This window comes from Bombyx mori, chromosome 12 (assembly GCF_030269925.1).
Source record: "Bombyx mori chromosome 12, ASM3026992v2".
Classification (NCBI taxonomy): Eukaryota; Metazoa; Arthropoda; class Insecta; order Lepidoptera; family Bombycidae; genus Bombyx; species Bombyx mori.
This window is the reverse complement of record NC_085118.1, coordinates 17,196,728-17,219,289: the sequence shown is the minus strand read 5'-3', so window position 1 is coordinate 17,219,289 and position 22,562 is coordinate 17,196,728. Positions and strand designations below refer to the sequence as shown.

The window sequence follows — 22,562 nt, the reverse complement described above, 5'->3', positions numbered from 1 at the left end:
CCTTGCGTGACGCACCACTCAATACCAGCACACTCGGGGTTTTGCTGTTAGTCCGCGACCGCTAGTGGCTGTGCGCTAAATGATGTTATGGAATTTATACTGACTGACTACATTCAAACTATTCACAATTACTACGATTATTGAACGAGCGCACTCACCCGAGACAGCAAACTGCACAGTCAGTACAGCCTCCATGATCTTGATCAACGTCCTCATCTCAGTGACAGCGTAGTCCCTGTTGCACAGTTGTTGCAGCAGCACCTTCAGCAGCCCGTAGCTGTCCAGAAACACCGGCTCGCTGACCACGTACTCCCGGAACATTGGACTGTACAAGCACAAGCTGGCGCACGTCTTCCAGAATGTCACCGCGTTCTTGAGGACATCGTCGTCTGGCATCTGGCTCGGGCCGTCCTTGTAGTCGCTCAGAGTAGTTCTGGGGCACGGCGACCTCCGGCTCGGCACCGCGCGGAGCGCCTCTCTCTCGTCACTGACGTCGCATAGCTCCTCAAACTTACCAACCGGAATGTTTGGTTTGTACACATTAAAACACTTCTCCGTTATCTCCGCTAAGGACTTGAACAACATCTGAACCGAGGACAAAGTACTCATCTCCCGAAAGTAAGTCGATCCGCAATCGTCTCTCATTAGTTTGAAGATTTCTACGATGATCGTGATCTCGAGTATGGCGCAGCACTGGCGCGCGAACTGGGGTAGCGACACCAGCTCCAGCACATAGCTCAGCCCCCCCTTCTGGATGAACTGCTCCGCGAACGACACGGTGTTCAAGAGGCTCGCGAATATGTTCAAACACGAAAGGGTGAGGAAATGCGCGGCGTCCTCGAGCCGCATGATGTATCTGTGTTTGGACACGATGAACGTCGGGTATATGACGCTGAAGAGCAGCTCGGCCTTCATCTCGGGGCGGCAGCGCGGCGTGACGCGCAGCAAGTGGCCCACGGTCGCGTGCAGCACGCTGTTGTGGTTGTCCAGCTGCAGCAGCGAGTTGTAGTGTATCAGGAACGACCACACGCTCTTCCGCTCGACGGTCGCCGTCAGCGGGCAGTATCTGTTGTTCGGGTCTCTTCTCTCGCCCTTCGGCTCACATATGGAACACGGGAGCTGATCGGTGATCTTGGGGTACAGGATGCTGGCTCCCAAGTCTCCGTACACAGTGTGCTCGAGGAGTTGCAGGCACAGTGTAGCGACGCCGTTGTGGGTCAGCATCAACCGAACTATGCTCTCCATAAGGAACCCTGGCGAAAAGCAGCAGCACACTCCAGAGTTCAACATCACTCGTAATATTTTGTTCCGTAACGAAGATTTAGCTGTGATTTCTTCGTCCGTCAGCAGAGACGTGAGCGTGCCGTACAGCACCGAGACGCAGCAGGCCGAGGACAGGGGCAGGTCGCTGCCGGCCTCCCCCAGGATGTCGTGGTGGTGGTGCATGCCGGCCGCCACGCGCTGCCGACACGCCTTGTGCCGCGCCCTCGAACAGGCACCAGAGTGCAGCACCTCACTCCTCACCCTCTTCATACCGCTAATGAGCTTTCCGATAGATTCAATTAACTTCTTTACCAATATTATAGTTTCCCCCTCTTCCGTCTCAGGTATCCTAATGATCAGCTCCATGCATTCCTTCAACAGTCCCCCTTTGAGGCACTCTCCGTACAGCTTGAACTGTTCCGTGAACTCCCTGAGCTTGCTGGCAGACCGGCACTGCATCAGCAGACAGTGGAAGAACGCAGTGACAGAGTAAGCTATGCCGAACACGAACTTCAATAAATTATCTGATTCAGTCTTATCGATATCTTTGGCACGGTTCTTGTTGCATTTAGAGATGACGTCTTCTAAGATTCGCAGCAGCATCGGCATGGTTCCGTTGTTGATCAATTTGGTGCAGAGGTCGGCGTGCACGAGCACCTTGTCCAGGGACACGATGAGAAGCTCGGTGAGCGCGAGCTTGGTGTGCGCGAGGCGGGTGTCGTTGGGGCGCGCGTGCACGGGCGGCGAGCTGAACTGCAGCGAGCACATGTTCCGCAGCGAGAAGCTGATGCACTGCACCGATATCTGCGAGCCCTCGGCCCCGGACAGGCTGCTCTCGGCCTTGCACAGCTCCTGCAGCAGGTCTATAATGGTCAACGTGAACTCGAACGTCGTCATTTCCGAGTTGATAATTTCCTTGTGTTTCTCGTTGATGTAGTCGTCCGCCTTGGGCTTGGCTTTCCGCGGCGAGTGGTAAGGGTCGCTGAAGAAGGACTCGCCGTAGTCATTGGAAGACCTCACGGTAGAGTTGAAGTACCCGAAGTCATCACTCGGGCCACAGACTTTGATGGCTAGAGAGCGATTAAGTACCTGCAGGTCCTCGTTGTCTGGAGATTCAGAGGAGATTTCTGAACTCTTAGCTGCCTTACGTTTTCTCTCTAATGAATCGAGTTTAGCTTGATGCGTATGTCTAGACCTGCGCGAAAAAACATATTCACAATATAAAATAATGTTAACTTTTGAATTTAGGTAGACCGGGTACTTCCGGGTCTACCTCCTACCTACCCACTGGAATTAGCGCGGTTGAGAGAGAGTCACTGGGTTCATCCATCACACTGATTTTTTTTTAATATTTTATCTTTACTTTGCGGTTTTAATGTTGCTTTTTTTGCAAAAAATAATGACATACCAATTTAGTTTTTACATAATTTGTTTTAATAATTATTGATAATATGTACTTGATCTTCAGTGAATTTTATGTATATTTATTTTGTTAAATATTTATGAGAAATTGGTGAAAAACATTTTTTTTTTTAAATTAGTAAGTATTCTGTATCAATTAGAAAAAAAATAGAGATGGGAGTATACAGCCAGCGTGAGATAGCCATAATCAGCTTATTACACAATAGCGCTTTGTAACTAGATAATGTTCACAACATCATCATTATTTAAATTTAGTAATTAGGTTTAGATAACAAGTATAATGTTCACTGTATTCAATAACAGATTTTTGGAGTTTACTCCTTTAGAATCGATTTACATATATAGGCCCGGGGTATGAAAATTATGGGGACCAAAATCGTACTAGCATGTCACACGAAATGCGTTATGCGCCTGATTGGCTCCTGATTGCGTGATGCGTGCGCGCGCCAATCAGGAGCCAACGCGCGGCCGCGTTATCGCAGGTGACGCTGTCAGTCATTTAGATCTGTCTGTCTGTTCGTTTGAGCATTACGAACACCAACTGATTTTTGAAGTGAAACTTCCTTATCGGCGTTGGAAAAAAATTTACCGTCACATTTTTCGGTTACGCGTCACATTTTTCCGTTACGCGCCATCTTTTAATTAACGGCTGTATGTTCTGAAGTATGGATGCGCATTTGAGAAACCGACCTCATGTCTCAAGGTGGGTCACGGAATACATTTTGTAATTGCAATAATCCCAGGTAACCCACTTAATATCACGTGGACCGTGCTATTATTGTTATTACGTAAAATAATAGGAAGAAAAGTACCAGGGTATTATGATATCAAAGAGATGTATTATTATAACTTTACTCTGACGTACAGCCTTCTTTATTAATTAACGGCTGTATGTTCTGAAGTATGGATTCCGATTTGAGAAATTGACCTCATGTCTCCAGGTGGATTACGGAAATCATTTTGTAATTCCAATAATCTCAGGGAGCCCACTTAATAATATCACGTGGACCGTGCTATTTATTACTGTTATTACGTAAAATAATAGGAAGAAAAGTACCAGGGTATTATGATAGCAAAGAGATTTATTAATAATTAACGGCGGTATGTTCTGAAGCATGGTTTCGGATTTGAGAAATCGACCTCATGTCTCAAGGTGGGTCAAACTTCACGAACCTCAGGAACCCCATTTAACACCACGTGGACCGTGCTATTATTATTAATTTATAGGAAGAAAAGTACCAGGGTATTATGATATCAAAGAGATGTATTATTAAAATGCTGTAATAATCTTAGTAGCAAAAAGGTAAAGTGAAATAATTGTATTATTTGTATTCATGTCTATGATAATAAAATCCTTTTGTTTAAACTTTATCTAATTTAACTTTATTTAACCAATTTCTAGAAAGTTGCATGTAGATCATTTTTCGAAAAATAAGGCCATAAACAAGTTTCACTTCTTACGTGTGTACACTAGTACACGCACACATTTTTTTTGTTATAGCGCTTATAGGCAGACGATCATACAGCCCATCTGATGGTGAGTGGTTACCGTCGCCCATGGACTTCAGCAATGCCAGGGGCAGAGCCAAGCCGCTGCCTACCGTAAACCCGTTTAGTCTCGGGCGGCGCTGACGAGAACCGAGGGCGCCACATCTGTTCCATTAGTCGACACTCGACACTCGAATTACAGATCGACGACATTGTTTTCTAATGGTAAATGAATTACCTAACTACGAAGGAACCTTTCTCAGACGACGCGGCTGAATTCGTCTTGGAGTTCGGAGATCCGGACGACTTCTGTTTCGACCATATTCTGTAACGAAACTTCAAATGTACTAACGAATAGTCTTCTCTCTTCTACACTACTTAGTATGAGAGAGATGGAAACTGTCCAGGTTCAAAACGTTTTTACGGGCAGACGAGACGGAGCAAAGAGGGCTGGTAGCTGAGCAGTAACATTTGTGTTCTCGCCCTGTTGAGGTCCCTGTGATCGTCAGTGCTTATTTAATACTTATCATCATCAGCCTACCCACTGCTGGACATCGGCCTCTCCAATAGCACGCGACTAAGCACGATCCTCGCTTGTCTCATCCAACTCTTCATTAAATACAAACGGCCGGTGCGTACTTGTCGGAGAAGAGCTGATGTATGGGTGTCCGCGCGGCGGGCGAGGGGGGCGGCGCGCGGGTGCCGGCGGCTCCGTCGGCACCACTCAGCTCCCCGTACAGCCAGATCAGGACCGAGCTCAGCTGTCGGCAGCAGGACAGGCCCTGGGAACACAAGATCAACATTTTTATCGTTTTCTATGCATACACACATTTTCAACAAGATCTAATAAAATATACGATTACTAATATATACTAATAATATATAAATCTACAGAGATTTTTACGGATGTTCCGTTATAACTACTGAACCATGCATCCGATTGACCTGAAACTTGGTATCCATGTAGAAATAATGGATAGGCTAATTAATATTTATATGAGTGTCGGACTCCCTAATAATAATGACAATAAATAATAATGTTAATTTTAAATGCCCAGCGAAGCGGGCGAGTACGGCTAGTTATTACTAGATAAAAAAAAACTGTTAGAAAACGTTGTATAAAATATTTCAAAGCACTAACAGAGAATGAACCGTTTAATTAAAACTACAAGGCTTAATCTCGTTTGATGACGAAGTCGTTGTGGCCTAAAAGAGAAGACGGCCGGCCCGTGTACGCACTCGTATTATAATAGAGCGATGCGACCATGCTGATATTTCCACAGGCACGTATCATTTTTCTACTGAAATATGTAGTATACTTAGAACGTGTTCGTGAATAACTTCTACGATGAAGGAATAGAGTAATCAACCAAAAACCAAACCCGCAAAACTAATAAATTTGCGGGATCACTAGTAGAGCGTATTGTAAGCCCGCATAGATAGATACCACCTGGTCCTGCACCATGCATGTGTCTGGCACGTAATGGTTTGAAGGGTCAAGCCTTCATACGATCGGATTGAGAGCGTCACGACATTCACACGATGTCTATGGTCAGCGGTAACCACTTTACAGCCGATGGTTTACAGTTCGATCGCCTAACAAAAAACAAATCATCATCATCATCAACCCACAGATGACACCAGACTTCCTCAAGATCGGCCCGATGCAGTCTTTCCCAGACTATTAGCAAGTCGAAGTATTATAACAGCATACTGCGATCGCCAATCCGCATGCCAATCGTGCCGATTATGGGAACCCCCCAACATGGCCGACAAAAAAATACAAATACCATTCAGTAATGTTTTGTAATCGTTTATGGCTTATGAGAAAAGTCGTTCACATTACATTATGGCATATCCTGTCTGGCTTTGACCCTGCGATTTAAATCACGGAGCTCGATATGGCCAAGAGCGCTGCGAGCATGTGTTCGGTTGCCGTATCAAATAGCGCGTGTGCGTGCGGTCGGGCGTGGTGCGCCACTGCTGATAATGTCGACAGAACCAGAATAACAACAATCTGATATCGATGTAACCTTTGACTTTGGGTAAATTAGGGTGACCAGTGATTTGTAACGCAGCCGGCTCTCCAAGGAACTACTGAACGACATGGACCATGACGAGTCGCCGGTCAACTGCGGACCTTGCTATTTTCGTACAGTTATTATAGTTTATACATCACATACATGTATCGAATACTTGGGGCTATTTATATGATTCAAAAGCAAATATAGCGGAGAAAGATTGCGAAGATCCGTGACAGTTTTAGTCCAAATTTTTCTATAAAGATGAAGGGCTGATTTTGTATATTTTTTATAGATTTATAGAATCAGTATTAACCTCAACTCCAAGAGCCTTAAGTAGCACCAGACACTTCCATGCAACTCCTCCGAGCAGGTACTTCCTGAGGATGTCCTGCGAAGACTGAGCGTTGTTCCTCGTGAATAGACTCAATGGCTTAGCCTCTTCTGACTTTGGTAACGGTTCTGTTGACAAAAACAAGTGGAATCAGAATCTTTACTATTCCTTTTTAAACGTCACGATGGTCAGAAATCTGTTCCGAATACAGAATTGATTAAAAGCTATTTAAATTTGATGCTTCACTGATATGACATTGAGTTTTTGGGAGTTAAGTAGGGACAAGGCGAAGATTCTTCTACGACGTAAATGCGCCACCCACCTTGAGATATAAGTTCTAAGGTCTCAAGTATAGTTACAACGGCGGCTCTACCCTTCAAACCGAAACGCATTACTGCTTCACGGCAGATATAGGCGGGGCGGTGGTACCTACCCGTGCGGACTCACAAGAGGTCCTACCACACTACTACTATACGTATTAGATAGGGAAGTAGGAACTCTGTCTGGAGACAGCAGGTAACAGCTGTGCGTGAGAGCAATACCTATATCATGAAGTGGTGGGGAGAGGGCCCGGCCGGAACAGGTGTTGTCGGGCACCGGACCGCAGTGCGCGCTGATGGATGACGTCACGCGGTGGATACCGCACAGCAGCTCGCACCCGACCAGGGTCACCACTCCACTCACTGGACTGTCAAACAATCATCCTAACAATATATACTACTTTACCGGAGCGCATAGACATATACAACGTAAATGCCGCCACCCATTTTGAGACTTTGAGATATGAGTTGTAAGGTCTCAGTATAGTTACAGGGGCTGCCCTACCCTTCAAACCGAAACGCATTACTGCTTCACGGCAGAAATAGGCGGGTGGTGGTACCTACCCGTGCGGACTCACAAGAGGTCCTAACACCAGTAATTACGCAAATTATAATTTTGCGGGTTTGATTTTTATTACACGATGTTATTCCTTCACCGTGGATTTCACCGTCAATCGTGATCATTCGTTGAGTACGTATTTCATTAGAAAATTAGTACCCGCCTGGGATTCGAACACCGGTGCATCGGTCAACACGAATGCACCGGACGTGTTTTCTTTTACGGCGTGGACACAATATGTTTACGCTGCGGCGCCGCACCGTTACACGGTAGCCAGCGCGGCGTCGTGCCGTGGCGCAGTACCGTGTACGGTGCACCGCACCGGCACATGGCAGTAACCACCGTTTCCAATACAGTTTCTGTCTTAACATGAATCGCGCTTCATATTTCCTCTTAAATGACCTCCACCATGGTTCATTATAGAAAGGTATGGATTCACCCAATATTTTCTTTCATTCTGTTTTTTCTTCATTCGTCGTATTAGCAACAGGAGCAGAATAATACGTCTTTCGCGATCCATGTTAAGACAGAAATTGTATTGGAAACGGTGGCGACGACTTCATGGCAGAAATAACAACTAAAACGGTTACTGTGTCAATTCGCATGGGTAAGGTTGTAATGCTTATTTCTCACTAGAAATAGGCACAAATCGAACAATGTATCTAACATTGCTTTGCACTCAAAGCGATGGTAGATACATTGTTCGATTGCTCTCGAAAGTTCGACATGCCCATAAACCCGGTGGCATTTATTATCTCGTCATTAAGTCATTAGGTATATGATTAAGTTGCTAGTATTAATTACGCTTTAATTTGTGTAATATTTAGTTAGTCATTATAGTTTATTTAGTGTGTTATTCGATTTATAACTTGTTAGTTCGAAAAGAAAACAATCAATATTCCCACACAATATATTAATTTAATATTTTTTTTAGATATTGGCTCCAACGCCTTAGGCTTTGATTTTGCAAATGGCACAGTATAAAAAAATAACAACCGGCACTTAGAGAAACAAAAAAGAAACTAAATACAAATAAGTTTTATCAGTTTTTCCATACGCGAATCAGTGATTTTAAGAACAGCACAAACAAATAAAATATGTTAGACTGACTACTTTAAAGATTAAAATATTATTAGTAGATAAGAATGTACATAAAATATTGACATGTTTAGAATAATTATACTAAAGTTAGTAAAAATTAATTATTTTAACTTACCAAAATTTGATTAATTCTTTGGGATCGGCGCCTTCGTTGATGCGGACGATGAATTCGGCCAGAAACAGATCTAGCCATGTCGTTTTCTGGAAGGTTCACTTTAAATTAACAAAGATCTTACTTTAGAGAAACTTCTTAGAAAATATTTTTGGCATAACCGTTGCTCAAAGCGAAGCCATAAATAGCAGTGAAGCTGTAGTGTTTAATGCTCTAAAATATAGTCCAGGGAGACATGTCTTCTTCCCTCTCTCTCGTCCTTTCATCATGCGGCATGTATTGATATAAAAATACAGCTATATAAACTTTTTTCCTATCTATCTACATATATAAAAATGAATTGCTGTTCGTTAGTCTCAAATACGTACTCATCAAATGTTCACGACTGACTTCCAGGGTGAAGGAATAGTATTATGTAATAAAAATCAAACCCGCAAAATTATAATTTGCGTAATTACTCGTGGTAGGACCTCTTGTGATTCCGCGCGGGTAGATACCACAACCGCGCCTATTTCTGCCGTGAAGCAGTAATGCGTTTCGGTTTGAAGGGTGGGGCAGCCGTTGTAACTATACTGAGATCTTAGAACTTATATCTCAATGTGGGTAACGCATTTACGTTGTAGATATCTATGGGCTCCAGTAACCACTTAACACCAGGTGAGCTGTGAGCTCGAGAAGGTTTAAAAGGTAAACAAATATAAAAAATGCTCGGAATTAAATAAAAATAACAATTTTGTTTTTTCCTTTGATGTGTCCTCCGTCGGACGGATTCCTTTTGTTTGTTTTAAGTTTATTTTATACAAAAGTTTAGGTGTTTTATTTATCGATTGAGACACTACGAAGTCTGCGGGTCAGCTATAGTCGGATTTTTAATTAGACGAAGCCAGCTGACAGTAGCTAATGTCACTTTGTGAAAGAATGTTGCTATATTTAAAGTAATAGTGATGCGTTCAGTTCTCGTTCAATCACATGAATGAACAATGAGTGTGAAGAGTTAATCATTAATCTCAAACTATAACAGAATATTATTTATATTTTACAATAAAATTGTATTAAAGTGCTCCCATATATGTTACTAGTAGTATGTAACTACAATCAGTTTTTGTATTTTCATTACTTACCTATAATTGTTATATTTTATACATCTATAGTTTCAACTATATGATGTATTGTAATAGGACAGTCTTACAAGCTTCCTCGCAATGTTTGTCTTAATGTTTAAAACACTCGGTATTCAGTACAGGTAGATACTATAGGAACATAATATTTCGTCGAAAACTCGTTGGTATGTACAAAGCACGCCTAAAATTCGAACCCCGTACCCGATATCGGCAATTCGGCACACCAACTATTTACTAGACAATCGAGGCAATTTCATGAATTCAGGAGTTTTTCAATCGTTCACTTTGTCACAACACTATTTTTATTTCATCAAAAACTGACAACACAGTAAACGTCAGTTGACTTCGTCTAATAAAAAATTCGACTATAGTAATAATTATTTAAGAATTGTATTATTACCTCATAAGTACCAGTTTCTGCCTTGAAGAAATGTTCCCAATATAATTTGAGCGCGTCCGGTTCGCCGTCGGCCATGTTCTCTGTGCTCCAACCTGCCGACCGCAACGTACTATTGTTAATTAATTGACTTTAATTAGGCAAGCATCGACTATTGGAACTAAGACCTTTACTTTGTTAGAATAACGAGTTATGCACTCTTCGTATTTTTAATCAATTTATGTTCTACTTCGTTCATTTCCAGTTGATGTAAACAGATTAACGTATGTACAATCTGATAGATCTATGTATCCATTTACTATTCAACATTTCTCTTTGTAGAATGGAAGCTTGTGAAATACTGATGATAAAATACCTTCATTGATAGAGCACACACCATGAAAAATGGAGATCTTGAACACTGTCAAATGACATGAACCTACGCGGCATAGGCGGACGACTGATTATTACAATAAATCCAATGCTACTTCGAGACACAGTACAACGGCTGCCCCACCCTTAAAACCGAAACGCATTACTACTGTACTTTAAAAATTGAGATTAGAACTCATATCACAAGGTAGGTGGCGACATTTATGTTGTAGATGTTCATGGGCTCTAGTAATCACTTATTACCAGGTGGGCCGTGAAGTCGTCCACCCAACTAAGCAATAAAAAAAGCACAATATCTTTTATCCCTACCTATTCGTTGGTAGCCTATGGAGCTATTCTGGCTGAGCCCGAACGGACAAGAGCAGTGCTTCGTAGAATTTACCACCGGATCGGAATCACAATATCAGTCAGCTGCCTAACACACTGGTAGTATCACACCTCTCTTCAGAATAGGATAGCTATTTTACAATGCAATTAGAGCATCGATCTCAAGTATCGCGATGGGCGACGACATTCATATTTTACCTACAGACTAAAATGTACAGCACACTAAACTCCGGGCGACGATGGGCCGCCTACGACGATAAAGAATTGCTCGTAGTCGTTGTTATGTTCTATACAAAAGCACGTGGTAACAAGGTTGTAGAAGATTTTTTATTTATTTTATTGACTTTGTAGGCAGACGAGCATACGGCCCACCTGATGGTAAGTGGTCACCGTCGCTCATGGACGTCAGCAATGCCAGGGGCAAAGCCAAGCCGCTGCCTACCATAATTCATTTTAAAAGTGGATAGTAACGAGACAAATAGGATCACAGAAACCGCGGGCAAACAACTCTGATCGGATTCTCCGGATATTTATTTAGGGATAAGCAATAAGGTAAAAAACGAGGAAGACCTAAGAAAAAATGGATCGATTGCGTAAATGGCAATATATGAGTCGACTATTATCAAAGCCGGCAATGTGACTTTTGGACAATTATTGGTAAATCAGAAAAACGAATTATTGACTTTGTATTCCATTGGCAGTCACAAAACTCTTCTGAACGACATCTTAGATAAATAACAGGTTAAGTATTAACCTTTATTTAATGGAGGTTTTGAACCGTATTCTTTGAAGGAGACGATTATATTCAAATCAATCTGTATTGACATATCAATAACATTTTTTTGTCCAAATGCACAGATTGCCACCTTTGATAATAGACGACTCATATGTAAGAAAGGAGTGAGCGAAGAAACGGTACATGATAGAGGAATATATAGTTATATGTAGAGGAGGATATGGAAAGAGAAAATATGATGCACCGACCTCAGGTGACCGGGACGGCAGGAGTATGATATGAAGCAATAAGGTAATATCCGCTCGTACAGCTTTGGAACCTGCCCTATGGTCAGGATGTACCTTCTTAAGATAGGTTTCGAAGTTTAGGTATTCACTTATTCCTAAACGTTACGTAAGAAAATGAACCTATGTCAATATTCCATAGATATATTACATTGCACTCTCAACCCGCAATGTGTTTCCTATGTGAATATACCAAAACAAATTCAGACCATCAAGTAAACTATTTTCATCTTCATTAATATCTCATCAATTGCGTTCGTTCATCATTCTTCGTCCAAGCATTACACAGGTTTATTGGAAGCACGTTTTTATTGATAACGCATCAAAAAGCCGGGATTCAAACCTGAATTATCATATCAAACATTTGATTAATTTTATTAGGTTGACTTTAATATCGTCAAATAATATCATTACGTGCGAGTGTGGATATCAAACCAGATTCAACGTATTTATGCAGCGAATAGTGATATGGCTGTCCCGTCGAACTCTAAAACCGATATTTGCTGAAGAGTATGTGACAAGGAGAGGCCGTGGTTTTTTTTACATTCGTGAATAATAATAAAAAATTATTAAAATGTTGGTTAAAATACATAACACCTACCGAAATTTGTAAATTCCCATTCGACTTGAAGCAAAACCTCCACTGGACGACAACTACACTCTGCTATAACGCTAATGATCACTTTAAATTATTATTCACTCTCTAAACAATCACTAAACGAGTATTTGACTTAAGACGATCGATTAAAAGACAATCTGTATGTTCAAATTGAGTTATCAGGTACTAATTAGTATAAGAATACATAATTCAAAATCTTAATGTTTCATCAACTTGAATACGTATATTAAATAGATCAAAACCTGCAAAATTACATAGGAGTTAAATATGTGGTTATAATTGCAATATTATTGCGATGTTATATTTGGGGTCAAGATTGTGTTTTTTTTTTTGTTAAATTTTCCAAGGAACGCAAAGCACATGACTTTTAAACTCTTCGATTTATACTAGTCACTGAACTCAAAGCTAGAATCTTTAATAAGAATAGGTACTTTTATCAGATTGAACGCGACCGAAACAGAGGCCGGACGGGCGTGTTACCGACTGTGGTCGTTATCAATCAAGTTCTTGTTTATTGGACAGCAGAGGGGAACGCAGATAAATAACAGGACTGTATTTAGCAATTGTTTACTCACGTCGAACTTCTACAATTGTAATCTGCAGAGTTTTAGCGCTAGACGACATCTTCCGTTCGACATACGCCTCTGCCTTTGTTACGTGTGTTTAAAATAAATACTCTATTTTAGCGAGGCATAACTTGGAGTCAAAGTAATAGGACCTAAGATTTTGAAGTTTTGATGATATGTATCTTTTTAATTATGTTAACAGTACTTAACAGTGCTGTTTATAGCTAAAGCCATAGCTAAAGAATAATCATGATATGTTATAGCCTAATACTCGAAACTTCACAATTCGTTCAAATTATTTGTGTCGGGCACAGTCATACTATGACGTCTGTTAGTATTAGATAGACACGAAATTTGAAAGGTGAAATGCATACATATATGGCGGAAAATATACACTTCGCACCTGTTACCGAGCATAGAAAAATTCGAAACGAAAGAAGTATTGTTGAGGTTTCAATAAAAGGACCAGTAGTGTTCTTAGACAATTATATTAACGGAAAGAGGAAGAAGGAACCATGACAGACATTTTTAAACAAATGACCATAGATTAATATAAATCAGTATTATAAAATTACCATAGATTACAACAGGTATAATAGAGTTTTGATGTAAAATGCTTCTAATGTACAATTTGGCTAAACGATAAACTGTATTTTATCATAACCATTTACATTGATTTTATCCGTGAGTGATGTGCCTTTTTCGGGATTTATTCAATCAAATTCACTCTGTTTAGTTAGTTGGTAATAGCCCTACTGAATACATAAAAAACAAAACAATACGACACACTGCGACAAACTTTATCGTCGAATACGAGAGATTGTTTGCATGTACTTTAATTACTGTTGAGTAACATATCATTTAGCGCATTATAAAATGGTAGTAAAGCGCATTCATATTTAAGAAAATAAAAATAAGTAAAGTGCGCGTCGGAAAACGCATTTGGGTTCCGTAGTTAGGATGAACGTCTTATGGGCAGACCCACAGAGCAGATGGAAAGCCCTGAACGGAGCAGTCTGGAGAGAAATACTGGACCAGGCCAAGTCCCATCCTGGGCTGTAAGGCCTGAACAGACGGGAGCTCAAGGTCAACCTTATCTATATGGTTATCAGGGTCTACGGACATGAGAACGAATACAGAAATTGTTTTATGAGTTTTTAATTATTTTCCGATTTTCCACTACAATACTATGAGTGCACTGGAATTTAGTTCAGAGAGAAATTAGACAAAGTAAAATTAAAATTAAAAAGTCTTGTATTTCTGATTGCTTAACTCTAAAGAGATTTTAACCTAAAATATTGCTTATCTCCATAACTAGTCAACATCATATCTTGTTCAAACCAACACTTTTATATTGTTTAGTACTCGTATCAACTTTTTTCTGAACTATTCAGCAAGCTATGAAAAAATTCCTACAATTACAAAGTGATTTAAAACTAATAATTTAACACTTATTTTGGTATAAACAGTCCACTTCAATAATGAGACAAGAAAACATGCTCAAAATTGTTAGCAATCTACCCGGGGTAAGCTGTCTAGTCGGATAGGGCTAACTTCACAGTTATCTCGATCGACAAGATGATGAATTTGGGCTCAAAAGTGGCGATTGCGCGAGCTGTTAAATGTCGCTGGCATAAGTCCTACGACAAATCCGTAGCGCAAGATTGGTCATTGTAACGAACCTTGGAGGAGGCAAGCTGTATGCAGGCATACATATCTAGGCTGTTAATAATGATGATCTTGGGATTCCTCACATGATTATTTAAGTCTGTTAAAGGTTTACAGATGGAACTTAAGCTTCATCTATTTTATCAAATTTCTTCTATCCAACTGGGAAGCTATGTGAGTGTTCTAGATGATACTTTTTTTTTCTCTAATACAAAATACTACGCCAAGGAAAAGAACAGTAATTAATAAATTAAATCAAATTGAATATTAATTATATACATAGGTATATACTTATAATTGTATATTATTTACAGTAAGAAATAAACATAACTTTTTATATACATTATGATTTAAAGATGAAAGCAAAACAGGAACAGATGTAGGTAACGGAATACTGGAAGAAGGATCAGAGTGATCAAATAACATGGAGTGGTTATACTGAGGACAGGACAGAAATGATATGATATGATTGATGAGATATGATTTATCACCAATCACCAAATTCAAAATCACCAATATTCAGCCCACACTCACACATTTCATTATCAATAATATGAGATCTGGTAAGATATGCTGGGGTACACACATAACACAATCTCATACGAATAAGAGACGATGTTTCCTTTTTAATAAATTTCATTTTAAAAAACCATGGTTTCAGTGGTATTGTGGGCTGTATGGATGAAAAATATTTACCCTTAATTAAACTGCTCTGAATCCAAAGATCAGCCCAAGATTTTCGAAGAAAAGAAACAGGAAGTGAGGCCAAATCATGATAATAATTTTTATACGAATTAGCATCGCCATCTTTAACAGCTTCATTTGCTAGTTGGTCTGCTATGTCGTTACAAAAAATACCAGAATGTCCAGGTATCTAACCAAATGACACAGACAACCCTAATTGCTTACATATATACAGCAAACTCCTGATCTCAATAATGATAGGAAAAATTAATTTGTTTTTTAATGGATATTTTTGGAAAGCTTGAAGAGCACTAAGTGAATCTGTAAAAATAATTGATTTCTTAAGTTTCGTACTCAAAACTAGTTTTAAAGCTTCAAAAACACCGTAACATTCCTCTGTGAAGATTGAGGATTCTGGAGGAAACTTTATTTTTATTGTCGTTTTACTTTGTAAGTGAAACACTCCTATGCCTACATTTCCAGACGAACCGTATTTAGAGGCATCTGTAAATATGTAATTGTATTCAGGGCAGTCTTGCTCACAGAAGTAATTAAAAGTAATCTTTGAGTGGGAATCGCCCTTATTTATACCAATATTGAATCTAATGTCTGGAGAACTATTTAGAGATTCAAAATTGGTTCCAAATAAAGGGTAAGTTGACAAGGTGTGAGTTGGAGCTTGAATATTAATAAATTTATTGAGCAAGCAATGGCTGGTGATTGATGAATGGAATAAAGTAAAAGGTCATCAGCATACTGAAGGATACAAATCTGATTACCTAAAGAAGCTTTCATATCATGGGTATAAATATTATATAAGATGGGACTTAAGACTGATCCTTGAGGGAGACCTCTCCATAAGGTTCTGGTTGCAACAGTAGAGTCTTGTAAAATTAGAGTAATGTGTCTTTCATATAAAGTATTTATGATAAAATTTGATAACATTACAGGTACATTCAAATACTGTAGCTTTTTATGGAGAACTGACAACACTACATTGTCATAAGCAAATTGTACATCTAAAAATGTGGCAACTACAGAATCATTTCTTGAAAAAGCTAAAAAAATGTCAGTGATAAAGATGGCAATACTGTCCAATGTACTCTTCCCTCGACCGAAACCAAATTGACTGTCACAAAGCAATTTATGGCTTTCTATAAACCATTCAAGGCGAGTTTTCACCAAATGTTCACAGAGTTTTATCAAGACCGAAGATAATGCATTAGGACGATATAAGTTTGCATCAGAGGAATTCTTATTAGGTTTGAGAATTGGTATAATGATCTGATTTTTCCAGCATGGAGGAATAGAACCGACACCGAATAAAACATGACTGTATTTATCAATTTCAGGATATATTCAAGAGAGTGGTCACCTAAATGAGAGATGAAGGAATATGGGATTCCATCGTCACCAGGAGCAGAGTCTATAACTGAAGATAGTATTCCTTTAATTTCATACATAGAAAATGGACTATTGAGACCAGAGGGGTTCATTGGCATCAGAGGCATAATTATTCTTTCAGGAACAGTAATAGGGGCAAGTCTGTCCAGGAATTGATTATTTAATGAAGCCGGGAGAAAACCAGAAGAAGTTTCAGTAAATGCACATCTGAATCTTCTAATATTTCGCCATACCACAGAAGGACAGACATTAGGGGAAATAGAGAGACAAAAAGATTTCCAGCTATCTGCTTTTTTTCTTTTTGAATAATAAACTAGTGGCCTTGAAAGCATCTGTAACCAGATTAAAATTCAGATTTCAGATGTACAATTCTCACAATATTGAAGCTCATCTTGTTTTCTTTTTTTAATTGCATCCGAACATTCTTGATCCCACCAAGGTGGAGATGGAATAAAGCCCAGAGCACCATTTTTAAGTGGAAAAGTTTTGTCAGCTACCTCTATTAATAATTTAGTTAGTGCTTCAGCACAAACTGATTCTGAACCATGTGAGATATTAGGAAGAGAAGTCATATTTTGTTCTATAGGGGTTTTAAAGGTATCCCAATCAGCATTATTAAGTCGATATTTCAATCTAGGAGAATGTCTAAATGGAAAATTAATATGAAAAGGAAATCTAAAAAGTAAAGCGAAGGGGTCACTACCATATGAAGAAGAAAGTGTAGACCATGAAATAGTGGAAGCTAAACTAGGAGTACAAATGTTTAAATCAGGGACACTTGAGCCTTCATTGGGAGAGGTCCGCCGGGTCACAGAACCATCGTTGAGAAAGCAAGGATTATGGGAGTCTAACAGTTCAATTAATGAAACTCCGTATGTATTGGTTGTTGAACTGCCCCCAGAAATATGTTGACTGTTAAAGTCGCCTAATAAGATAAAAGGCTTAGGAAGAGTAGAAATGATAGAATCAAGTTCGACAAAGATAGAAGAACTTGGATGAGGGATATATATTGAAACATAGCAGATATTATTTACAAAAGCACCAATAATTGAAAAATCATTACTGTGAGAAGGAATAGGAAAGTGAGAAAAAGGAAGATGATGTTTGACTAGTAAGGCAACCCCGCCATACCCGTCAATACGATCTTCCCGGAGACAGGTATATCCAGAGTACCTAAAAGGAGCACTTGGTTTTAACCAAATCTCCTGTAGAGCAAAGATAAAAGGTTTATATTTATTTATAAGATAAATAATATCACTTTTCTTAGACGAAGCACTTCTACAGTTCCACTGTAGAGCTTTGGCTTGCTTGTCCATTACTAATATAATTTGGTAAGTTAACGATAGTGTCAATTAAAGGGGCAGCGTTGGACGGTGGAAGAATATTAGACTGTGATAAAGTGTTAATGAGAATTTTAATGAGGTCTGTAATTGATTGTAATGTCAATTCATTATGACTATATGAGTTTAATGCACAACCATTTCTGGGTGAGGGCATATCATAGTCCTTAATTAATTCTTGTCGTGGTTTTTTGTCATAACCTTTAGATAGCTCAGGAACAGATTTTGGTTTAAGAAAAACAGTCTTTTTGTAAGAGTTACTGAAAGGTTGTTTATGAGGCTGTTCATATTGAGGAGTAGAAATAGTAGAAGCCCCGACATTGGAAGAAGAAAGTAAAGCATCAACATAAGATATTTTAGAAATGGGTGCATGAATTTTAGATGCTTCAGCTTACGAAATATAGCTCTTGGCCATAATTTCTTTAATGGCTTTTTGGCGCTCAAATTCTAGACATCTTTTACTTGTGGCAAAATGGGAACCTTGGCATATACAACAATGAGCATCTTCCTCTAGGATAGAGCACTGGTCAGCAGTATGGTCTTGGCCACACTTGAAACACTTTGGTTTTGACCTACATAATGCTTTTACATGACCAAATCTGCAACAATTGTAACACTGTATTGTGGGGAAAATATAAAGATCCACTGGGAGAGCAGTGTAGCAAATAAAAATTCGCTTAGGAGAATTTTCCCATCAAAGGTGAGAACCACAGTTTCAGTAGCCTTAAATTCACTGCCATTACTAGTAATGATACGCCGTCTCATTCTTCTTACTTTTAAAATTGGACCGCATCCAACAGGTAAATTAATATTTTCCATAACTTCTTCATCTGACTACTCAGCAGGTATGCCTCTTATAACACCCATACGGGTCACAGTAAACGTTGGGATAAAAACCATATATGGGCGGATTGCAAAGCAGGGCTGTTTAAGAAAGAATTTGCGTCCTGGTAATTATTAAAAGATAGAAATAGTCTATTACGGCCAATTCGTTTTAAGCTTCCGTTAACAATGTTGTGGATAGAATTTGTGGCGGGTAGCCATTATACAACGCAAGATAATTGACAGATGCCTGAATCTCGCTTACGACATTTTTAAGATAAAGCGCATATATACAAGTTCCGAACAACAACATTTAGACCGTCGGTCTACCGAGCAATATCGCCCGCTCGGTGGAAGATGTTCCCTTTGTCGTATATATATCTCCAAAAATTCCTTTTTAAAAAACGACCAAAAGCGATAGGGTGAACTGTAACATTATCATTAGGAGTTTGCTGTATTTTTTGCACATGAACAACATATGGTGCTGCATCACTTGCCTGATAAGTTAATCTAGCTACCGATTCTGGTTTTTTGTACTGATTGGACTGATTGGAATTCAGTTGCGAGTCAGTGAATTGGGGAGGAGTAATACTTTGGGTGTTAGTGTTATTATTAAACAAAGGTATGCAATCACATTCGTTTTGTTTCAATTCTTTGCCCTCATTTCGTTTCCGATTTCGTCTTTTTTTATGGCATTTAGAGCAATGCTTATTGACAGTGGCTCTACGTTCTCGAGCACCACTGCTAGATTTAACAGATCCATCGGTTTCCATTCCAGATACATTTGAGATTGTTACATTATAATCGACCCCAGAGACTTCTCCGCCCCCAGGGTCATCAGGCGGCTCCATAAGGACCAAAAGTTAAGAAAAAAAAACTTACCAATAAAACTCCTAATTCACTTTTAAGTAAAATTTAAACAAATAAAACGTAAAAAAAACAAATATAAATATTTTTTATTTTAGTTTTTTAGCTTAGATAGATGGGTGGACGAGCTCACAGCCCACCTGGTGTTAAGTGGTTACTGGAGCCCATAGACATCCACAACGTAAATGCGCCACCCACCTTGAGATATAAGTTCTAAGGTCTCAGTATAGTTACAACGGCTGCTGCTTCACCGTAGAAATAGGCGGGGTGGTGGTACCTACCCGTGCAGACCCACAAGAGGTCCTACCACCAGTAATTACGCAAATTATAATTTTGCGGGTTTGATTTTTATTACACGATGTTATTCCTTCACCGTGGAGGTCAATCGTGAACATTTGTTGAGTACGTATTTCATTAGAAAAATTGGTACCCGCCTGAGATTCGAACATCGGTGCATCGCTCAACACGAGTGCACCGGAAGTCTTATCCGTTAGGCCACGACGTTTCTCAATTATTATACAAACTACACTAAACTACTGATCCAAATCCAAAAAATAAAATAATATAATATAAAAGTCGAAAAACGCGTACGTCTGCAATCGAGTTTCCCGCGCTTCCCGATACATTTGGTTATTACACTGGAAAAATATAGGGATGCAAACTAAACATCGATGTTTGAAAACAAAATAGCGGCGAAACGTCGTTGTTCATGAACGATGTTTTATCGTACAGGATAAGATGTCCGGTATCTTGATAATATCCTGAAAAGCAACCCACGCTTTTTTTACAATGAATGAATGAATGAATGAATGAATGAATAAACTATTTTTAATTCAAATTTATTAAAATATATTTTTCTATTTTTTAGTTGATTTTTCTATAAAAGCGTATTTTTTTTGTTTTTAAAAACTTTTTTTTAAAATTATATTGACGTTTTACTTTTGAAAATCGATCTCCTAACATCCATGTTTTTTATGAACTATGTTGCGTCCCTAGTTTCTTTGTTTACCTAGTCGGTTTATAGCTACTGGTCACAGTAATATTTTTGTAAAAGATATTTGGCATTCAGGTTCTGAACTAGTTTTCTTATTTTATATATGTTTTTTTTTCTATTGCCCTTGTCGGCAGACACGGCCCACATGATGGTGAGTGGCAGGGGCAGAGCCAAGCCGCTGCCTACCGCTGAGTACTCTCCACAAGCCTTTTTTGAAGAAGGACAAGTCATACCGCTCGGGAAACATCCTGGAGGGGAGCTCATTCCAAAGCCGGATGGTACATGGTAAAAAAGATCTCTGGAACCGATTTGAAAAAATCTTTGACTGTTTGGAAGCTACACTATTCCCGAGTGTCATTTTTGAAAAAAATTAGGGATCCTTACTAAAACTCCAATTACATAATCCAAAGTGTAAAAAATTATCTAAAATGTTCTTTACATCGCGTGGCCTGCGAAAACGATCGATGTTACAATAAAATATTGTACTACGACTTTGTAGAACACATTATTATTTACAAAAAGTGTCACGACAGCATATATCTAACAATTATAGTTATGCCACAATAAGTATTCTTTTATTTTTAAAAATAAAACAACGTCAAATATCTTTGAAATTTTTGTTAGAGACCCGAGCGGAGCTGGAGCGTGCGGCTTGTCCTCCTATAAGTGCATTGTTCAATCCACCGATAATTGACTTAATTAATAATTATTTTTAAAATGATAGTGTTAAATTAGGAGAGTGGAAAGTTTAATCTTGACTCAATCTCACTGGAAGGGCATTATGTGAACCCACACAGATAGATACCACTTGCTTATTTCTGGATCTAAGCAGTAATACATTCTGATTTAAAGGAAGGAATAGCTGTGATCTTATATGATCGAGCCTTTCCCCTCATGTTTCAAGGCAGGTGTCACCATTCACATTGTAATATCTAAGGACTCCAGTAACCACTTAGCATCAGGTGTGCCGTGAGCTCCTTCACATATCTATGCAATAAAAAAGGTAAATCAGTAGTAGGCCAAAGTAAAATCTGTAAACTTTTTCAATGCTAATTTCAAATACTTTTTGGCTTATAAAAGTTAGTAAATGCAAAGAAGGAAACAAGTAACTGCCAATTATTCATAAAAAATACATAAATAATCCTTGTTAGGTTCCTGTTTTAATTAATTCTCTGTACAGATTTTTGTACAAAGCGCTTTCAAGTTAGAAAATTATATTTTTTAGAATTTCAATATTTATTTACAATTTGTAAATCCTGTAACGTGATAATTGAGATAACATAGTATAGGTAGGGAGTAAACAATATTATAAATTAAAATATGTAAATTATACTTCTAATCGAAGATAAATTTTATTTCAACTTACATACAGTCGATACCCAGGTCTTTGAAACTTCCAATAATCGGTCTGTATAATATAATGTATAAATAACTTAATTGGTTAAAGGTTTGGTAAGATGCACAAAAACTAATTACTGAATTGTGGTTAAATACGATTGTCTTTATTTATTTGGTACGTTACACTTTCCGTTATCTTCTAGTGCTTTTCTGTTATGGTTTACTTTACGGTTCAACTACCTACACTTAACTTCAAAAGTTTTGACAATTTGACACTTTTGACACATTCCAGCTGAGCTCCGAGGGATACCAGCTGCTATTCTAAACAATCTTATTGGTCGTTCAAAAATTCTTAGCATTAAAAAAACCCAAACTATAAGGTAGGACAACCGCTATGAAATAC

At 38.9% G+C, this 22,562-nt stretch overlaps 1 protein-coding gene and 1 long non-coding RNA gene across 4 annotated transcripts in view; one reads left to right on the top strand and one right to left on the bottom strand.

Annotated features, from left to right (window-relative positions):
- Positions 1 to 22,426, bottom strand: part of LOC110385321 (lysosomal-trafficking regulator) — a 67,166-nt gene extending 44,740 nt beyond the window's left edge. For 2 of the 3 annotated variants that reach the window (XM_062671584.1, XM_038014278.2), the window contains exons 1-8: positions 22,188 to 22,426; positions 10,142 to 10,233; positions 8,624 to 8,709; positions 7,071 to 7,216; positions 6,511 to 6,656; positions 4,813 to 4,955; positions 4,412 to 4,498; positions 159 to 2,458 (exon numbers count right to left, since the gene is read on the bottom strand). In XM_062671584.1, coding sequence (XP_062527568.1) covers positions 159 to 2,458; positions 4,412 to 4,498; positions 4,813 to 4,955; positions 6,511 to 6,656; positions 7,071 to 7,216; positions 8,624 to 8,709; positions 10,142 to 10,216 — 2,983 coding nt within the window. In that variant the 5' untranslated portion in view covers positions 10,217 to 10,233; positions 22,188 to 22,426. Of the gene's footprint in view, positions 1 to 158; positions 2,459 to 4,411; positions 4,499 to 4,812; positions 4,956 to 6,510; positions 6,657 to 7,070; positions 7,217 to 8,623; positions 8,710 to 10,141; positions 10,234 to 12,458; positions 12,719 to 12,907; positions 12,967 to 22,187 lie in introns of those variants that run through there. The other variant, XM_062671585.1, reaches the window with a different exon arrangement.
- LOC134199885 (uncharacterized) lies at positions 15,790 to 21,388 on the top strand. Its single transcript, XR_009974553.1, has 3 exons — positions 15,790 to 16,656; positions 16,747 to 18,838; positions 19,739 to 21,388. It is a non-coding gene; the product is annotated as an uncharacterized LOC134199885 (long non-coding RNA).
- Positions 22,427 to 22,562: the final 136 nt, after the last annotated feature.